General features: G+C 28.6%; 1 protein-coding gene across 8 annotated transcripts in view; it reads left to right on the forward strand.

The window, feature by feature from the left end:
- LOC132934884 (metabotropic glycine receptor) overlaps positions 1–20,717 on the forward strand; it is a 63,814-nt gene extending 43,097 nt beyond the window's left edge. For 6 of the 8 annotated variants that reach the window (XM_061001281.1, XM_061001282.1, XM_061001280.1 and 3 more), the window contains 6 exons: positions 730–870; positions 3,171–3,296; positions 3,402–3,422; positions 3,517–3,727; positions 5,922–5,988; positions 6,150–6,277. In XM_061001281.1, the coding sequence (XP_060857264.1) occupies positions 730–870; positions 3,171–3,296; positions 3,402–3,422; positions 3,517–3,727; positions 5,922–5,974 (552 nt within the window). In that variant the 3' untranslated portion in view covers positions 5,975–5,988; positions 6,150–6,277. Of the gene's footprint in view, positions 1–729; positions 871–3,170; positions 3,297–3,401; positions 3,423–3,516; positions 3,728–5,921; positions 5,989–6,149; positions 6,278–17,432; positions 17,653–17,707 lie in introns of those variants that run through there. The other 2 variants (XR_009663104.1, XR_009663103.1) reach the window with 2 other exon arrangements.
- Positions 20,718–22,539: the final 1,822 nt, after the last annotated feature.

The raw sequence follows: 22,539 nt of genomic DNA on the forward strand, positions 1-22,539 counted from the left end.
AATAGTTCATTTTAATGAAATATTATATTTTTTAATACATTTAAATTAATATTTGAAAAAGTAAACTACAAGCAGCTTCACATCGGTACCATATTTTTTATAGTATTGTACTATAGTATATTCAAGCAGGACTTAGTGTACTATGTTTATATTACATACAAATCGGTTAATTTTAACAGTCTTTGTGAATAACGCATCAAGTCACTTTTTGGTAATTTTGATGTTATACACCTAACTTGATGGATATTTAACGATGCATTGAATGGTAACTGTTATTATCATAATATGGAGCCTAGTTATCGTATTATTTTGTTGTGCAAAATGAGTTAAATGATAAATACTTAAAAGATTTCTTGCAAAATATGTCAAGTCAAGCCACGTTTTTACTGTCTCCTGAAAATCAACATTTTTGACTACTCGTTTTTCGCAAAGACCTTCCATTTAATCGGTACCTACCTACCTAACAACATTTACAGATATTTACTTTTAAAACAAGTAATTTGTTATAGTTCCTTAAATTATATGCCAATTAAAACTTTTTAAGCTTAATACGCCTCTGCCTAACAATGTAGAACGCATATTACAGTAATACAGTTGCCTTGTTGGTTCAAAAAAATGCAAAATCTATGATGTGAATTTGTTTATATTGAAATTTAATAAATGTTTATTACAGCCACATAATATTATAATCTTGTTATTCTTTGTAATGTGAATATTTTTCGTCATCAGATATGGTATCAAAAAAAAGTTAACGCTGAACTCCGACATTCCGCTATAAATCAAGAACTTTCAGAATCATTAAAAGCTGATATGGCAGATAAGGACTTCAGAGAAATGAACATATCTGAAATGACTTCAGATGAAATAAGGGTGATATTTTTAATTTGAAAATAATATCATTGATAATGCTCTTAAGTTACAATAATTTATATTTATCTTCAATTATGATAATTATGCACTGTCGCGGATTCCTAAGGCCTTAGGCAATAATTAAATTGCTTCTTTTTATGTAAGAATTGATATTATTTCCTAGACATTCTTAACAATGGCTAATAAATGTAGGAAACTTAAAGATAAAACTAAAATCTTCCATTAAGATCAATTGATGATCTTTATGTAATATGATAATAAAGTCGAGTTTTACTTTAGAATTACATTTTATTGAATAATTTTGCATTAAATAATTTTTTAATTGATTAAGTTATATAAACAGTTAATTATTAGCATGACAGTCATATTTAAACGTATACACAACCAAAAAATAAAAAATTGGTACCTATGCTTGGTTTTATACTTAACGATGCGCTCCCAGCACTTTTGGGGATTTCCACTTTACCGCCCATCACTTTTTGGGATAACCACTTTACCGTCCGGCACTATGGGGATTTCCACTTTACCACAAGCTGGACGGAAATAAGTCGGTTTCCAACGCTTCATTGTCATCGAAAACTTAACTTTCTGTGCAACCGTGATAATAATTAATATTCTATTAATGTATCTTACACTAAAATAGCAAAATCTAAAAAAAAAATTGTTCTTGAATAATACATTAATTCTACAAATACAAATACATTTTCGTTTTTAATTATAAAAATGTTGCTGCATCTTGGGATTATAAATAGTAGATTTAAATTGAATATATGCTGCACTGTACCATCTTAATGTTGATTTGATTAAATTCGTGAAATAAAATAACTGCTCGCATGAATGTAGTCATGTAGAACCAAACATCGTCAATAAATCGACATAGTGGACTGCCGGACGTTGTACCGTACAACTGTCGGTACCTACGTTGTTCAGGTTTTGCTTATCGGGCAACCTTTCCGATCTCCTTTCACCAACGACTCATTGATTTTTATTTGTAATATTAAGGAATACAATATATGTAACCTAAATAGGTTAAATTTTTGCAAATAGAAAAAAAAATACATTATTTTTTTATACATATTTTTTATGAAATTTAAAAAGTGTGAGCTTTATTAAATATCTCAAAAAATATTACAAATATTAAAAAAAAATTTCAAACAAGAGTTGTTTATTAGACAATTTATAAAAGGAATGTCGCTGTATTTGTTCATTTAAATAAATATTTGACAAGATATAATTGTTTCAAAATTGATAGTTAAAAAATAATTGATAATTTTCTCTTTTACCGTGTTAATTTTTTTTTTCACTTAAATATATTTTTATGTATTAAATCTACCCGATTATAATTGTTTTAATCAGGTTCTTAAAGCAATCTGGATCATTGTGTTGATAAGCTTAGACATACAAATATTGAAATCGATAAAACTAGGTTTCAACAAGATCAATATAAAGACATTTTTAAAAAAATAGAACCTTATAGCTTTACTAAGACAAGTTATAACCAGTTATATTTTCAAATAAATTCACATATTATTTAGACATTGATTTATGAATTTTCTAGTAAGGAAAATAGTTTTAATTTGTATGACTTTTTTTAAAAGCTTTGATATTTTCAAATATTGTTAAAACTATCTGACCATAACTTCACTTTTACTAATAAGGATATGTGTTTTTGTTTTTTTTACGTTTGAACACTTTTTGATTTTTAACTTCAGCATCTTTTCTGATAGGAAATTGAATCTAGTTTTTATGGATAAAAACTAATTTTCCGGTACTTTTCTTAATAATTGGAAAAAACAAAAAAAAACCAATTATCAGAATTTGTACACAATACTAGTTTTTGACAAAATCGATTTTCTTATTTCATGGTGATTTATAAATGAATAACCATAGAACTAGAAACATGATAACTAGAAATGTTCACCAAATGTTTATGTAAGCATTTTCTATATAGAGAATAATTTATAAAATATTTTGTCTCTTTATTAATTGGCATGAGCAATTTTAAATTGTTTTTAGTATTTTTATTATACCTACGAAAGGAATTTACTTATTTAATTGTATTTTTATTTGAAATTTGAAACTTTTAACGTATTATGTTTTATATAGGTAAACACTGACATTTAAAAAAATTGAATGCAATTCTTGCGATTTATCGTATAGTAATATTACTTACTAATAGTAAAATAAATTACTTTAATAAGTAGCAATATAAATATGTAAATCCATTATTAAATCGTCTCATTTTAAAATAGTTTGTACAATAGACTTAAGCAAATTAATTAATCATAATTTTGTTTCAGGAAGAACTCAGTCGAGTCTATGTACAAATGGGAATATTACGGGATAAAACTGTATGTAAGAAAAACCCTCATATATCTAAACGAAAAGGTGGAAAGAAATTGCCACATAGACGATTTTCATTACAGGTAAATTAACTGAACCAGCTGAAACCAGGAGTGGGAAAGTGTATTGTTTCGTTGAATAAAATAAAAACAAAATGTTTTTTTTCTATGTTCTCGGAACGGTTGTAGAAGAAAGGAAGCAGAGACAAGGTATGCAAATTTTACGAAATATTGACTTGGTATTCTTAGGATCAATTTTCTCACACTCGAGCCTCTATAATAATAAACCTAATTTGTATTATAGTCATCCATTAAAATTCGAAAAAAAAATAAAGAACTAGATTCATCTGAAATAAGTGAAACAAATGAGACAAATGAAATATCCAAATCTCCGGAAGACTCAGTGGTCAGCAATGAAGACGTTCCTACCGTTGGAAGTGGGTATGGTATTTGTAGTTGTAATTCAACGACGGGAATACATCAGACTACTTGCAACGAATTTAATGACAGTAATGGTAAGATATTACATTATATTGTTTACAAGTACATTTTTATTTTTGATATAACTCGGCTGTGGATTGCATTATGAAGGAATTTCAATTGTCACAAATACCTACTTAAAACTAATTAAATATTTAATAGATTTAAATAATAACTTAATATTTAAGCCCAACAATTTTGAATTTAAAGTATATAGGTATGATGTAGTTATCAACACTTAATAAACGGGTACAACACGATTGCGAACGTTTTACCTTTTTTATAACACGATTGCGAACGAATGACGCTTATCAGAGAATTTGGTGTTTTACCTGAAAAACGGAACGATTGCGAACGTTTTTATAGACCACGTTGCCAAGTTTACAAAATATTTTTTTTAAATAAAAACTATTGATATTACACAATGAAAACATTAACTACGTTACAAACTAAAATAAAATAAAATAATATTAAATTATAATTATTAATAATACTATTACAAAATCTACGTGTTTATGTTACGTTAAAAGCTGAAAAATAAATAAAATAACGGCTTTTAAAAATTGTTTTCTACATTTTTGCTTTTTTTAAATTTTTTCCCTGGTAGGAATTTACAGTTTTTCTTAAATATAGGTATATTAAAGAAGTATATAAGCATATTATAAGTATATTACCCTAACAATTATGATTACAGTTTATTTTTTTAAATGGCCAGGATTCTTATGAAGTAGGTACTTTTAAAAATATCTCTACTGTTATACAACTATAGACTCTAGAATCTAGATTTATCAATATTATTATCATTGATTATAAATACCATGGCTAAATATATTACTATATACCATGAACTAAGATAATATGGACTGGTGACGACATGATGGGCGGGTGGTAGTGGTGCGGTCATGTTGTAAAACGTAGTTTCCGTAGAGAGGGAAATCTTGCAACCGAAGCGATCGTAGTGTTATTTTCATGAACTACCAAGTATCAACTATTCAACTGTGTTCCGTTCGTTCGCTGGTCGGTGGGCGCGCGCCGCGCAGTGGGCGTGCAGTGGGTTGTATTCTTCTTTATTATCTATTACTTTTACTTATATTCCCTCGTAAATTCGTAAATAATATTATAAATATTAAATCGTGTTTATTATTTATTATTAGTATGAGTTCATGCTAAATGCTAATACCTATACGGCTATAATACAATATACTTATACAGTTTTACACAAATATAAATGATTGTAACCTTATTTATCAAAAAATTTTATTTTAACTGTTATATGCCCAGATAGTTTTTCAGTCAGGCCGTTTTGGCCCGGTGCACACTGGGCGTCTTGTGCTTGAAAGTGGCCGTGGGTACTTGATTCTTGTGCAAGCATGTACAATTTTAACTTATTGTAAGATGTAACACTTTAAGAGAACAGTTAGTGAATCGTGAATGTTTTGACTGTGTATATAACTATTTAATTAAAAAAATATTTTTAATTTTTATACGCTGATCAGCAATGTTTCAATAAGAAATCGATAATCTGTGGCTTACAATTTCAAACAATTTTAATATGTTGTATTTATTTATATAATTTGAAAGAGAGTCAATACTTTCAAATAGATAGCGTTTCAGTCACTAAATTTCTCCCACTACAGAAATACCGTTGAATAACTTGACCGCAAATATTAACACCATCGCCAGTCCATGCTATCTTAGTTCATGGACAGTAGCTACACTTACTGTTGTGGATCCGGTACGATGGCATGACATAGATGTGATTACTGATTACTGCAGTCAATTTTAACTTAACAGTCGCTCCTAGAGTCATCTATTGGCTTTTGTATGAACATTGAACGTCTACAACAAAAATAAAACAGGGAAACACTTCTGTTTTTTTTAAATTAAAAATGTAAAGCGCAAAGTCAGTTAATTGTATGAGGAACACTGAATGTTGTAAATTAAAAACACCATAGATACATAAGATTATCAAGGGAAATTATTATAAAAATATTAAGCTTATGAGTTATATATTTGCACCAAGTGGTCAAGAATAATTTACAAATATGTTAAGTACGAGATATAACTATATAAGAACCTTAAATCATTGATTTTTCGTGCTCAAATAATATAAAACAATTTACATTTGGTTTAGTAACATATAATTTAGTTTAGTTCATTCCCTAAGTGAATAAGTTATTTTATTTTAATAATTCTCATTCTCACAATATATTACTCCATATTTATTAGATAACAACTATGGTGAAGGAACATCGAGTTCAAAATTCAACGTGCTGACTTGATGTTTTTGCCTCAGGTAATAATATATAAATATACTTGTTTTTATTTGAATTAAAAAATAAAATAACTTGAGTTATGACCAACACAATTTTATAATCATATGTTATTTTAATTTTCTTATAATAATTATCATGTATTAATATATTTGGTATAATTTTTTTTTGTGTATTGTTTCAGAGGGTCCACAATGTCCATAAAATAAGTTAGTAAGAGTTGGATTGTATACTATGGTGACCAACTGCAGTTATATAGATGTGTTAGTATTTTAAACATGTGTTGTAGATTAAATAAATTCCTACACTAATTATTGTTGCACTTTTGCTAAATAATTTAATTCTGATTGAGACAAAAACCACTATTAAAATAAAAAATTACAATCAAATTTACTATTTAAATCAAACTTGTGTTGAAAACCACGATACGAAAATTTCTTATTTTAAGGAAGTCTTACTCGCATTTGTTGTCTTATATGTGCGCAACATTTTATAATATCAAATTTACACTCAGCAGTACACAATTAGCTTTGGTTTTATCATCCAACTTTAAGGCAGTAACAAAGTCTGTTGGTTGTTGGAGGTTTTTTCGATATAAAAATTTTAAAAGAGTAATTAATGTGTAAATTATTTAAGTTTAAAATAATATCATACTGACTTTAAAAATCACAGATAATATTGTTACCTTAAGGTTTGATAATAGGTCAATTAATTCTAATATTAAGGGGGCCGGAGCCGGTGCGTTTTTCGGTACAAAAACATTTCTTACAGGAAAAACTCTCACGCTCTATAGAATAGTCGGTTTTAGTTAATTTTTTTTATTTAAAAGTAGAGAACATTTTGTAGGTCGGATCAAAGCCCGATTTTGAAAATTATAATTATAGAAGCTGGAATATGCATTTGAATAATGCACAATGTTTGTTCTTTTTCAAAAGTATTTTCTACTTCTATTTAAAGTAAAATAAAAAATCGAGCTTTATCTTTATCTGTGCGTGTATTTGTAGTTCATTCACACTATTATCGATGTACATACTCACACACATGCACGTTCCGCCAGAGGCTGATACAAAATGTGAATTGAATTGCCTAAATGTTACTCCTTAATAAATTATGGGCACCGACACCCTTAAAGCTAACGAAGCTAAAATATGTGAATAGTTGAGCATAATTTTGCCGTGTTACGTAGGTAGGTAGTGTTAGGCCGTAAACGTAGGTACTGTAAGACGGATACAATAAATGCAGGTGAGACATTTTCTTAAGAATAACATGATTTTAAAATGGATATGAATGACATACATTCACATAATATCGATTATTCAAGTTAGACGATCCATTTGGGTAAATAAAAACCTAATTTGTTCTAAAATTTACTAGGTAGGTAATTATTTTGGTGAATTTGCATCCAGAGTTGAGCGTGAAATATTAAGCGTTAGGAATATAACTTAATTCTGATATAAAAAAACCATAACAAAAAAAAGCAACAAAAATAGAACAATTTCAATGTTTTGATTTTTTTTTTTTATAATGATTTGAAATTCTAAAATGTATTGTACTAAGAAGTTTAGTAATTTTTAGTTACCGATAGTAATATTTTATCACCGTTACCGCATCGACCAACATTTTATAATTCGCATAAACATATTTATCAAGTTGTCTACAAGAAATTAAAATTAAAATCAACTAGTATCTTAATATGTAGGTACGATGTTTTATTCGTGGTGATATTTTGCCGTAATAAATAATAATCAAATACCAAGAATGGCTTATAAATAATTAATAATTAAATATTTCTGTTACAAGTCGGTTGACCGTAGCATCGTACTTGTAAAGTTTGAATATAGATTTAGTAATAAAGTAACAAACACACGTCTATTCAGTTTATCAGTTATAATTAAGTTTTATTGAGTTGAACATATACAGACAATGGCTATGGCACTTTCTCCATTTTCCACTGTCCATTTTTCATTATTCCTGTTCCTTATATCTAAATTTAACTGGGACAATCCCTCCTATATAAAAAGTGCTAATTTACAGTTTCGGGATTGTACTCGTTTATTCTAATTTACAATCATTGTTTACTTCTTCTTGTTTTATAAATACTACATTTCTTAATTATTTACTATTACGTCCTTGCTTATTTCCTATGTTTAATAATACTAATCATACAATTTCTTTAAATTTAATTGAAAATAGAAGTAGGTAGTTAAACATTATTCTTACCATAGATTAAACATACACTAGATAGCCCACTCAATAGTAATTTAGTGCCACTCATAATATTTGCAATTTGGATTTCAAAGATATTAGTTAGGATTCCGGACAATAGATTTCGCATTATCAAAAATAATTTGTATGTTTATAGTTTACCGCTTGTTGATAAATGATATAAATTATAAATTATACAATGAAAATTCAAATTTTTCGACTTTGTGGATTCGTGTTCCTATAATATGTACCTAATATTCTAGTTAGTATGAAAATAAATAATAGTAAAATAATGAAAATTGTCTTTAAAACAAAACGATTAGTGATTTAATAAGTGTTATTTATTTTGTATTGTAATATAATATTTTAAGTGTACCTGTAATAATATTATAATGTTACTTTCAGAATTAGATTTATTTTTCTTTATTTTGCTTAAAGATATATGCTTAAAAAAATATTTTTTATACCAAATTGTATTTTATAATTGGTGTTGACAATAATGCAAACCATATATTATAATGTTGACTTATGTAATTTTCATACAAAACATGAAATTGAACTAAGAAAAACTGAGGCTTGTTTCTGATTGATCATATTTTTTTTTTTAACTATCCTTAAATAAGTATCAAACAGTATTAAAATAACCTTTAATAAGTATTATATAAATCCAGTTTTAAAAATTCTAACGCTAATAACATAATAATAATAATAATTAAATAAATAATGTAGTTAGGTGTTAGAAACTACTGCAAAAAACAAAACAATATTTAAAAGCATTCATATTGAATACTTCTACTAAAAATAAACATTTAATAATAAAAAATAATAACTTAAATTGTGGATATACCTTTACAAACTGCTTATAAATGCTTTAAAATAGACCAATTTGAGGTATCTAAACGATAATTCAACTATGTTAAGATATGATCAACTACCTATATCATGACGGATTGCAGTGGAAGAATGAATTTCAGAAACATCAAAAAACCAATATTATTTGCTAGACACTTTCAAATTTCGTAGTACACGCTTCACTTTTTATACTACACAAATTATGTCTTAGTACACATAATTGTAAGGCCTGTAAGTTTATAGGTCTATGCTAATACCTGATTAACGGATCCATTGTCTTGCTCTATTGACATTTTTTGGAAAACGGTATAGTTTTAAATTGGGATAATGTCAACGGACTTTTTCCACAATTAAAAAAGCAACGTTTATTTCCTCAAGCAACAGACATTATTGAAACTAGTAGGGTTTATAAAAATTAAAAATCAAAATACAATGACACGCCTACGCCTTACTAAACAGCAATACCTAAAGCTAATTTATATGTACCTAGCTTACTAGCTTAATATAAATATTATTTCCTATTATGGTTTATTTTTATCCAAATAACGACAGTCGATGGCGGTGACACACACTATTCAGGGCCATAAACAAATATGGATTTTTTTACATTGACATCGCTTGTGCTATCTATTGACACCATAAGTTACTAATTTACGTGTTTCCGTATTCTATATGGCAGTGGGTTATCTAGAGTATGTTTAATCTGTTTTTACAAATCCGTTAGAGAATAGCATTTATTTTGTGTTACAAAACTTCGAACATGTTGTTACACTCTACTAGAGAAATGTATCAGGCCATGAATGAGGGTTACTAACGAATTGTAATATAAATTTAACTATGTATACAGCAGTTAGTGATTATATTATTATTTAGATTATCAATAAAATAACTACTTAGCACGATCATAGAGAACATGTTATGCTAGGGCCAGCGGTATTATCAGTGTTCCGGTATTTAAAAATGTTCGTTATTTTAGAATACTGGTATACCGCGAATCGGTAGTTACCGTTGTTACCGAAAATACCGTGCCACGGTAAATGGTAACTACCGAAAATACCGTATACCTACATTTATTATTTATTACCAAGTTCTATGGAAATTAAATTTGTTTTGAACTGTCTTATTCTTTTCTTTTGTTTCCTATTAATCCATAGCAATGCGGTCGCGGTGATATTGTACCTACAAAATCAATTATATTGAAATGTATATAATTTACTTAAATTTTTATTTAGTTAATAGGTGATTATTAGCTCTAAGTATTAAAATAACAGGAAACATTATTTTTAAATTGATATACACTTAAAATAGGTTATATTTAATCTGTTTATTATGTGATAACTTTCCCAGTCTAGGGAGTAGCATTGTGTATAAACTGTTAATGCGATTTCACCATGTTTTTTTACAAGCCATTTCAGAAACCTCCAGATAGGTTTGTTAGGTTACGAGTTAAAATATTGTAAGTTTTTAGTTATTTCCTGTGTGATGTAATAACGTGTGTAAATGCTTTGGTTCTAAGAGAGTAGTCCCAAAATAGTGCAATATTTTAACCAAAATAAGTACCTACACGATTCTAATATTAATTTCGTTATCATTAAAAATATTTATTGTTCCGAAATAAGTCCCTATTTTTTACCTAATGTCATGTTGGGAATAGTTGCTCTTGACATTTAACTATTTCAGAATAACATTATATAGGCTATCTTTTATAATATTTATGCATTATTAACATATTATAATGAATGGAGGTATATCGTCAAAATTATGATGTTTTTAAAATAAGTTTTGTCATACATACAGAAAGTTATCATAGTTACTAAAAATAACTTGATACTATTATAGGAGAGTATCATCTTAGAGAATACAATCTACTCTAATTTTTTAATGTACCATACTTCTAAATCATATTATGTACTACAATATTGTCAAAATAAAATAAATTATGTATTTTTCTTATCGTAATTTGTAAGTATATACATTGTCAGTATTATTTTGTACTATTAATATTATCAACATATGATTATTATAATTAAATAAATATAAATTGTAAGTATGATAAATTTCTTGTTTTTTTTTTTTAATCATCTGTATTTAATACAATTTTGTAGCGATTGGGTAATACATCTGAAGTCTAAACATAACAAATATTCAGTACAATACTTTTTAATTAAAAAGTTTAAAATACGAAATTATCTCAATAATAATGTCTGCCTAAAGCTTAAACATAACCTTCTTTAATGTGGAAATATTCTTAAAAATATCAATTTGTATGCCATATTATTCTAATGAAAGCGGGAAAAGGTATTTTCTATAATTTTTCTATAAGTTTTTAATAACTATTATTATTATTAAAAACATTCATGATGATGATCGAAAAGTTGTCAAGAATATCTTTTATATATTATAAAAATTAATGTTTGTCCGATTTTGATGACATTTCTCGTGTGTGTTTGAGTGGTTCCCGGGATGATTTAGATTCAGTATTCACAATTGAGCCCGGGAGGTGCTTAAACAGGGATTTTGAGATTTACGATGGACATTTTTGTTTATAAATAGTTTCTATTGGTTATAGAAGAAATAATTAGAAGAATAGTATTTATTATTTTATTGGTTAGCATTGGTCAATTGGGCGGAATGTTACGGTCGTTATCGCAACGTCTCTATCGACGTCCGCGAGAGCTTGACCGACAACCGGTCTGGCCGCCGCCGGCCAACGATGGACAGCTTTTGCCTGACCATCGTCGTCGCACCAACTCGTTGTTGTCTTAATAACATTATCTTTATAACCGAAACCAAATAAAGTGTGTCGTTTTAATAACGTTGTGTCATTCTTTTGTTTCCAAACTGTGCAATACTACAAGATCAGGTACAAGCATGCAATAAATCGAATTTTCACACATTGTCTACCAGGGTGTCTGAGACTGCAATGAGTTACACCCAAAAGCAGTTGAACAATCACAATTTTTACGGTCAACAAAGTGCGCTAGTAAAATACAAAAGTGAAGAAAAAATAAATATTGAGTTAGTTTTACAACTCATAAATTATTATTATTAACTATTGAATATTTTTGATTCGGAGTGGAACGAAAGAATCTACTTATTGGTTTTATAGTGATATGTTTTTTTTCTGTTTGCCATCACCTTTTGACCATTTTTCTAACTCAGCATATTTTCTGATATGAAAGTGAATCCAGACCAGGGGTGTCCTACCTTTTGTGAAGACTGGACCACATCATATGGGTAGAAGTTGTTGTCGGCCAGATACTTTTTTTTAATAATAATACATTCAAATTTAATGATTAAATTATATTCTATTATACAACAATACATTTTTTTTATAATTTTACAATAGCGAATAATAAGCAGAAATATTTTTACAAGTATTAATATTCAATTATAACTAGGCACACAGAAAAATATATTTATTTATAGTAAAAAAAAAAGTTTCAGTTTAAAAAAGTTAAAAGTCATTAGTTTTATCTAATGTAAAATTTGAAATCGTTTTTTTGTGAAAGTAATGAATCAATATCTGGATCGATTGAAGATGTGGCAATCCTCAAAAAACTTTCAAGGTGCATATCTGATATAGTGGACCGATTCTTACTCTTTGTGTTTTTCATTCTTGAAAACAATATTGTTCGCAAATGTAGGTACTGGCGAAAAGCGAGAACATGAATAATCTAGATTATTGTAAAACAAAAACAAAATTAATGAATAATGTGCATTATTAAACAAATTCATTTTTTGACAAAATCTATTTTATTTTTTTGGTGTACTCAAATCAATTTTTAGCTAAGGATTGAACAATTAAAACAAAATTTCTTATAAAGATCATACTTTGATCAAAAAACCTAAAGAATAAACAAGCAGTTATATTTTTTTAGATATTTTAAGTTCAAATTTCGTCTAAATAAGCAACGACTTACAATTTTAGTTAATTTATTGTGATTTAAAAAATATTAGGTATTCATTGATCATTAGTACTTGGAACTTTTAAAGTATATTATTATATTTCAAGTGCACAATGACTTTCAAATGTGGTCAAATTTTAAAATATATAATAATATTATAATTACTATAAGGATCTATAATCAGATGCATCCATACGAAAAAATAATTATTTTGTTAATAACAAAATTTTTGTAGAAACACATCTTTTAATGCGAATTTTTAAAAATGATTTCATCTTGAGCATCAGGGGAACCAAGATTCCAAATTTCAAGTTCATACGTTTTGTTGTAAAATATGAAAACGCTTTACAACTGTGGAATTTTATTTTACAGGAAAGATGGTTTCACTATTGTATTCCAATTAGCTTAATAACTATTTAACCCCTCCCAACATTTGATTTTGCCCCTACATTGCCCCCCCCCCCACATTTAATCTTGACAATTTTAATCTAATCTTAATTATTATTATAAAATATTTAGAATGTAATACGTTGTTATATTATTGTAATAATACAGTGGAACCTAACCTAAGTCGAAAACCTTGATAAGTCGAAAAAAATTCCGTCCCCTTGCGAAAACCTCGATTACTCGAAAAAAAAAAACTATAGATAACTCTAACATTCTGTGCTCCGAATATGACGGATAATGACAGATAATTTTATAAACATTTGTCTAATCGGCTTGTCCGTTTCCGATACGGATGGCAGAGAATGGGCGATGATAGCAAGTCGTTATAGAATCGTGGAAGAAACGTTTGACGATTTTGTTAAGACGACGATATAACTGACTCCGTCCGTGGCACTGAAGATGTTGATGACATCGAAGAAGCATCATCTGAGCCTGTGCATCGTGTTTCAATGAAGCAAGCAACAGCAGCCCTCATATTGCCAAGGACATTCACCGAACAATTGAGTAATGTGGACGATAAAGTGTACTCTGCTTTAAATGTAATAGAAAATACAATTGATAACAGCAAATCTCAAATTTTAAGTCAAAGTAAAATAATAAATTATCTTTTATAAAGTTGCAACACATGTTTTATTATATTTTTTTGTAATAATTTTTTTATTTAAATAATCTGTATAATCACATTTTTTACATTGTATATACATATATACTAAGTACATAATAATTAAAAACTTTAACACATACATACATTTTTAAAACTCTTTAAGTCGAATTTTTTTTCTAAAACCATGATAAGTCGAAAAAATTGCATTTCCCTTGAATTTCGACTTATCGAGGTTCCACTGTATAATCTATAACGTATGTATATAATATAATTGTATTGGGGAGAACGTGAGCGAGGTAGCTCGGCTTTCTCCCACGTTTCCAAAAAAAACAGTACGAATGTATAATAATTGTGTAATAGTAATAATTTAAAAGAAAAAAAAATGTATACAATATCGTGTACCTAGAATATGAAAAAATTCTGCGATTCCTGGAAAAAAAGAAACAAATAGATTAAAATCTTTTTATATGCATCCTTAACTAAAACTATATTCAAATATTTATTTACGCTATTACACCTATTTTGAACCATAAAATGTCAGATTTTGCATAGACGAATAGTTTTGTCGGAACTCGTAAGTCATTAGTCGCAATCTTAGAGTATCACTATGCTGACTTGGTAATCGCGTTATTGGTTTGACGCCTTATCGGTCGTAATATTTTATCTATGTTTGGTATTTTTTAGCCTTCTAGGTATTGATTTGGATTATTTATATCGAACTCAATAAAACATTAAAACAGCTTTGTTAAATTTAAAATTTAGTATGCCATAAGCTTGGCTGGCTATGATTTCAACATAGTTTCTAATAGTTCAAATATTTTTTTAAAACTTAGGAGTTAGTAATAATATCCATGACTAATTAATATAATTACATTTTAAAGTATATATTTTTGTCATGGAAATAATCCGAAATATGGTATTAATGTATTATGTAAATTAATCATTAACACGATAACATAACATAGTACTCTCACAGAGAAGCCAAAAGCAGCTATCATGAACTTTGGCGGGAAATAACAATTATGTGGATATGGATAGGCTTATCCATTATTGGAAAAAAATGAGAAGTATGTCATATGATTTAGTATAGGAAATAGCATGTTTTGAAGAAAAGTGGATATAGAACGTTTTGGAAAAAAAATCTATTGGAAATAACACGTTTTAAAAAAAAAGTAAAAGTATAAGGCCAATTTCAGCTGGGGAATAGTACGTTTTGACAAAAAATAACAGTTTCAATCGATTTATCACCATTTTTTCCATAAGAATCGATGTATAACTCGATTTTATTGAAAATAGAGATAACACGTTTTGCATAGAAACACCTCATTTAAAGATTACTACACAATATAAATTTGAATAAACTGTAAGTAAAGAAATTCAAAGTTAATTAAAGAAAGTGAATTACAGTGGTAATTGGATCTTGAATACAGTATGGTTAAGTAAACGGCTTTTTAAACAAAAAAAGACAAATTTATAACATGTTAAACATCTTTAAAAAAACGTTTGAAACGCTATTTTAACGCTATTTCAACAACAATTAACTAAAAATATTGTTTTAAAAACACATTTTTTATTGATACTTAAAACATATATTTTAAACGTTTAGAACAAAATCCATATGTTTTTTTTATGTTTTAAACCCTGGGTGCATCATGCATTTAGGTAGTGTAAACTTTTGTTTCATTATTGCGGTTAACGAAGGGTTCATTGAAGTTAACATAATGTAAAATGAATAATAATTTTTAATTATTTGTTTAGGTACTTACAATTGTGAGGGCAGTACTGTCTTGTGTGGCCAAAGGCCCTGCACTTGTGGAACATTATCGGTGACCGTCTGCGACCCCGAAAACCATTTTGAGCCCCATAATAATGTGTTTCGGGTTGTGGCGGTTGTGCAGCCTGAGCCATTTGAACTAAATTTAAATAATTATAGAATATTAGAGACTATTTTTTAACTAATATTAATATTATATAAATTAATTATTTAAATAAACTAATCGACTGACACAACCCCGGACACAATCGACCTAAACGACTCTGTATAAATGTCTGTGGACAGCGTGGAAGTGTGTCCACCATGTCCATGAAAATCTCCGTTATGACCACGCATCATCCCTCCGCGACCACGAACAAGCCCGCCTTGGCCAGGATTATAATATACAGGTGAAGGCTGGTGATTACTTCTGCCTCTCGGCCATTTTCCTTGACGCGCAGGTTATTTCGACGGGTGTACTAAGGCCGCCGATAGAACGCTACTCCTTCGCGCATACAAATGATTGAGCTCCGTGGTTTCGTATCCAAATTTCTCCCACTCTACCACACAAGCGTCTAGAGACAGAAAACGCCGAATGGCTGCAAGATGGCGGCCTTATGCTCTTATCAATCGTACCTCTTATCTTCACAAATATTTATCAGTATTATCACAGAATAGTATGTGATATTATCTCAAGAGATTATGAAATATTACAAACATTCATCGTTCATAAAAATAATTATAAAAAAATCAGGTAAATAGTTATAAATTATAATTAAATGTCAATATTCAAATTGTTATGTATAATAATATAGTTAGGTTCACATTAACTGTCATAATAATAATAAATGTCAACATTCAATGTTCGTCAATAATAAGGATGCACTTATATTATTCTTTTCGATTTTGTTCGGTACTGAAATAGTTGAAGTTTTTTGTATGTTTTTATCTTATTAGTAGAAAAAAATCGACGCTGATGTATAATTTTTTTCTTTTTTCGTGAAATATTTAATGACATTTTTTTAAAAGGATTTTTATTCATATTATTTCTTAATGCTAATAATGTAGGTTGTGCAGACGACAAACATTTCTTCAATACATCAAGTTCTTCTAAACTTGAAACAGTATGTAACATTGTATTAAATATGTTTTTAAATTTTTGTTTTTCATATTCAAAATTGTCTACTTCATGTATTACTTCTGTATTATTCAGTTGAGATACAATACTAAAAGTCTCATTTTTTTTATTATTGTCTTCCAAACTTAGGTTTTTTGTATAACTATTAGTATTTATACTGTGTGATCTTTTAGATAGGCAAACCAAATGAATATGTTTACAAAAATTCCATTTAATTGCACTATCTATACATGTATATGAAAAACAATGAATACAATTTTTGCATTCATCACAAACAATTTGGCAATCACGGGAGTTTTTCAATTTATTTACAGTGTACATATCATCATGACCACTTGCCATCACATTCCAACATCATCTCCATTTTTAAGCACATTATTAGTTGACATTTCTAGACTATTCTTGTGGCTTTTTCTTAATTCTTTAATTTTAAAAGTAAGTTTTCCTTTATGGAGTACAATAAGTCTGTCTATAGATTTGTCTCTAAGAAATTTCAATAATGCATGTATAGACTTATCAAGTCGCTTAACTTTTTTACCTTCTAAATATATATGTTTCAGAGTCCGGTGCATTCTTTCGATATGCATATTTGTATTTATTCCTGCATGAAGACGATGACAGTAAGCCCAAGATTCAACACATGTACCATAATTATTAACAAAATAATTAGCAAAATCAACAGTGTCATCATTAGCCGACAATTGGTTTATGGCTTCTTCAAAAATTATTTCAAAGGCTTTCTTGCAAATCTTGTTCATGAAGTAAAGTCCTCAAAAGTTTGTATGTTTCACATTGCTTATCTTTAGATTTGATTTTAACCAAATTTTTTCTCCAGGCACGATCAACATGCCAAGTGCAGTATAATCCATGTTTTGGACGTTTCATTTCAACAATCCATGCATTGAAAAAACTTTCAGCCATATCGGACGTGAATACATTGGGCTGCAATTGTCCTGTTAATGATTTTATTTTAGAATACAATATTGACAGTACTGCCTCATTGATACGATTACTAATCATAAAGGCACATGGAAAACATTCTATCATATCGTCAAGTACTAAGAGTGTTGTTAAATTGAAGTGATAGGAATTCATACCATGAGTTTCATCTATACAAATCACATCATGTCCATATTTTTCCAACATAGACAGTTGATAATTATTCATTATAATTAACAAGAAATCATCTTTTTTTAAGTTTGAAATTTGTAGATCTAACTCATCTTGTTGCTTATAGTATATAAGGCTAAATTTGTCATCTTTTTTACATTTTGAACCCAACTTTCAACACTTATTGCATCATTTGCATGTAATATAGCTTTATTATTTAGATTATATGATGTTTGAATATTATGTAAATCTTTCTTTGTTAAGAGATGTATTCTTTCTAAAGAATTATTTGAAATATTATCACGTATTTCATCTAAAATATGTTCAAACGGTATATTCTGAGACATCTTACTCGCTATGTTATCTCGAACATCCTTATTTAATGGTAAATGTCCTAAATCATTATCATGGCCTGTATGATTTGCTATAAACTTAATTGTACATTTTTTACTTAATTTACATATAGTAACATCAATACGAGATGGGCAGTATCCATTAATTTTATTCGAACCTTGTGTTTTTAAGTGCCTCAGACTTGTACCTTTTGAAATATAATTTCCATTCCTACGGCATTTATAGTATATAAATGTTTTATTACTATGATCATTATCAATAGATCCACAATTTTTTATGTAACATGATTTAGATTTATGTTCATTTCATTTTTCCATAAATTAAAATTTTCAATATTTTCGAATTCAAGACATTCTATGGGATACATCAAATCAGGTTAAACTATTTCTATTGAATGGGCAATTGCTTTATGTTCATTGAGATTTTTTATATGGCAAAATGATTTGTCACATTCGCTACAGGAGAACACATATAATTCCTTGTTTTTTATTCTTTTGGTTGGTGCTATACTGTCAATATCTGTTAAGGGATGTTTTTTTTTAATATGAGCTCTAAGTTTTTTTAAGAACTTAAATTGATTTCCACACTCAGTACAAGTAACTGTATTTTCAGACATGTTTGAATGTTTGATAAAACCTAGTAAAATTTAAATTTTGTTTAACTTATTTACTAATTTTAACTGTAATATATTTTAACTTACTCTTAAATATGTCAACCCAAAATGTACACAATTCACTTAAATAAAAAAATGTATGTATAACTTAAGCATATAACTGTAATAAAGTAGTATTCAAGTGTCAAATAATTATAAAAGTTACCGAACTCTCTGTTTGTATAATTTAGAACAAGTGTAGTGAAGATACCTTTGTACTTCTATACACCTTTGTACCGTACCTTTGATAGATCTATACTCCCAAGTCCTAGGATTTGGGAATCATAAAACTGATAAATTTTTCATGGTAGGGCTCTAATCTTGGTAATAAATTAGATAATTAAATACTATACTGTATACTTTCATACAGCTATTTATAAAACATTTATTAGGAAAATGTTATAGCTCCATAACAGGGGTATGCAACTTTCTTATATCAATAGCCAAAGAATAAGATAAATGCAAGTGGTGGGTGTATAGTTGGGTTATAAACAAATCAACAAATCAAATTTTCAGGAACTTATGATTTGGATATTTTATTCATAACCTATCGGCGCGGCGATGGCCACCACAGTCAAACCCTGGTTTTGTTCGTTTCGAAATTTATGGGTAGCCATGTCGTATCCAATTATGTTGGTGATATTTGATGGCCCATCTCTCAATGTTATAAGCTCGAAATGGCAATTAGTGTGCTTAAATGCACCTGCAAACAAAAAAAAACATAAATATAAAGAAACAAAAAAATTATTGGGCGGTTTAATTACAAATTATCTGGGCTCATTACTTATGCGCTAAAAAAAAGGGAATATGTGCAATGTGCATAATGTACAAACTTAATTAATAAATAATAATATCGTATCAATAAAATATTTAAAGGAAAATTGTACTTTAAATATATGTATTTTTTTAGTGTAATATGGGCGTGCAATTATTTTTTAGAGTACATAAAACTATTGGTAAACGGAAAAAAGTCCCCGGTAAGAAAGTCCCACGGAAAAAAAGTTTCCGTTAGAAGTATAAATAAAACGATATTTCCACTATACTTGTTATTTTATTTATAAAATAAATTTGGTTGACAAATCTTATCATCTGTAGATAGTACATGACAATTAATTGACAAAATCTTTAGTTTGACAGTTACACACAGTACCATATACAGATACATATCATACGTATCTAGTTTCGTATCTAGTTTCGTATTAGTTTCGAGTTGTACGCGAGTGTAGTTTAGGTGTTTAATCATGGAACTTCTTAAACCAAACAAGGGAAATCATAAAATTGCCCTATACGGGTATACTTATACTATAAAAAAGATATGCCAAAATATAATGTGATGAAAATGTTCCAAAAAAATGTCAATGAAATGTACAGCAATGTTAATTACCAATTTGAAAATGAAAAAAATCATACGATTTGAAGAAGAACACTGTCATGATGCTAATAAAGGTGCAATGGGAGCAATGAAAATCAAACAAACGATAAAGGAATGTTCACTTCAGACTTCAAACAATCTAGCACAAATTTTTACTCAAGCTGTACAAAATGTACCAAAAGAGATATTAATTAAATTACCATCCGAAGATTCAATAAAAAGAAGTATTCGTAACCAAAGAAGCAGTTTAAACCCAAAAACCAAATAGTCTACAAGAACTTATTATTGAAGGTAATTTACATTACCTATTATTATAATAATTTATAAATGACTTGGTTTACTACAAAATAGTTTTTAAATTTTATAAAAATTAAAACCGATTTTGCGTAAAATATTTTTTTTATTTTTCCTGGCACTTTTGAAAATCATTGCATTATTTTGAATACTTAATCAATACATTTAATCGCTCCGCTCAGAGTCTAAAAATACTATAACCTATGGGATATAAATAATAATAGATGTTTATAATGTGGAGTATTACTAGCGGAAAAATAAGTTAAAATTCATCATTATTTCTACTACGGTTTTAGATGATTAGACACGTTGTGGGAACGAGCGATTTTTATTCAATGATAATGATCCAGAGTCAAGTGAACGGATTATAATATTTGCGTTAAATAGTTCATTAGAACAGTTAACAAATGCCGATACCTGGTTTATTGATGGGAACTTTGGTTTAGCGCCCGAGCATTTTTTACAACTATACGTCATTCGAATCCAAGTAAATTACATTTTTATTACGCCAGTGTTTTGCTTACTTGAGCGAAAAACGTAAAACGCTTATAAAGAAATGTTCAAAATAATTTTGGATGAGTATAACAATCGTGAACTATACCTAGATCCGATATACTTTAATGTTGATTTTGAAATCACAGTTCGCAAGGCTGCCAAAACGGTTTTTGGTGAACACATAATAGGAGGGTGCTTTTATAATTTATCCCAAAGCATTTACAGAAAAATACAAAATCTGGGCTTGAGTAAGCGGTGTAAAGAGGACGAAAACTTCAATTTATATTGTGCTATGATGGATGGATTGGCTTTTCTCCCTGTGGATAAAGTTTGTGAGGAGATGAATTATTTAAAACAAAATTGTCCAACTGGAGCAGAAGATCTACTTCAGTATTTTGATAAAAATTATGTTGGAGGTTCAGGAAAGTTAAAAAAACAAACAATATAATTTTAAGAAGAACACCACCATTATTTGTACCAGAGTCATGGAACGTTAATATAACAACTCTGTCAACAAATCCACACAGAACTAATAATGCTTGTGAAGGCTGGAACAATAGGTTTTCCCATCTCGTCGGCATTAAACATCCCAGTATTTGGAAATTGTACTAGCAAAAATGTGTCAAGAAGTTGGTGTTACGTACCCATGTATTAAGTAGTCATATATTAATTATGTATAGCGCGCCGCACGTTTCTAATAATATTTGACACTATAACTAATAAGGCAATTAGTATAGTATAACATGCGGAGGTCGTTGCAAAATCGTAGAGAAAACAATTAAACTATAGAAGGTGCCGTCACATACGTATCTTTCCTGGAAAGTCAACGCCCCCATACGCAGGATACGAGTCGACCAGCATACCAAATACGAGACCCGAACTCTGTATCATGACCGAGCTTAGCCACTACTACAACCACCCACTCCAAAGGACACAATCATATATATAGAAGCCCAGAACAAGAGCTCTTTAGACGGTTAGGGACATTCAGAGTCAGGTCGTAACACCACTCACAGTTTAAATTCTATCTTAAAGAGTCGTAACACCACTCTTTTACACCATATATTATAACATTGTATTTTTGTACTACGTTAATAAACATTCATCATACCTAGTACATCACGTATTTAATTTCTGCGTTGATCTATATATCGACGTCGGTTGGGACGTAACATTGGAATTCATTTTGACATTTTATGTCAACGTTTTGATGAAGACAAATCTGCAGATATTCCTTATTTTATAAAGCAAATAAGTCAAAATATAAGAAAGAGATCTTTTATATCTGAATTATTACATTTTTATATTTTTTAAATGATATCATAGGACATATCTTATTCAGTTTTTAATTATTTTACGAGGGGTACATATCTGAATAATTACATTTTTA

Source organism: Metopolophium dirhodum, chromosome 1, assembly GCF_019925205.1.
Source record: "Metopolophium dirhodum isolate CAU chromosome 1, ASM1992520v1, whole genome shotgun sequence".
Taxonomy (NCBI): domain Eukaryota; kingdom Metazoa; phylum Arthropoda; class Insecta; order Hemiptera; family Aphididae; genus Metopolophium; species Metopolophium dirhodum.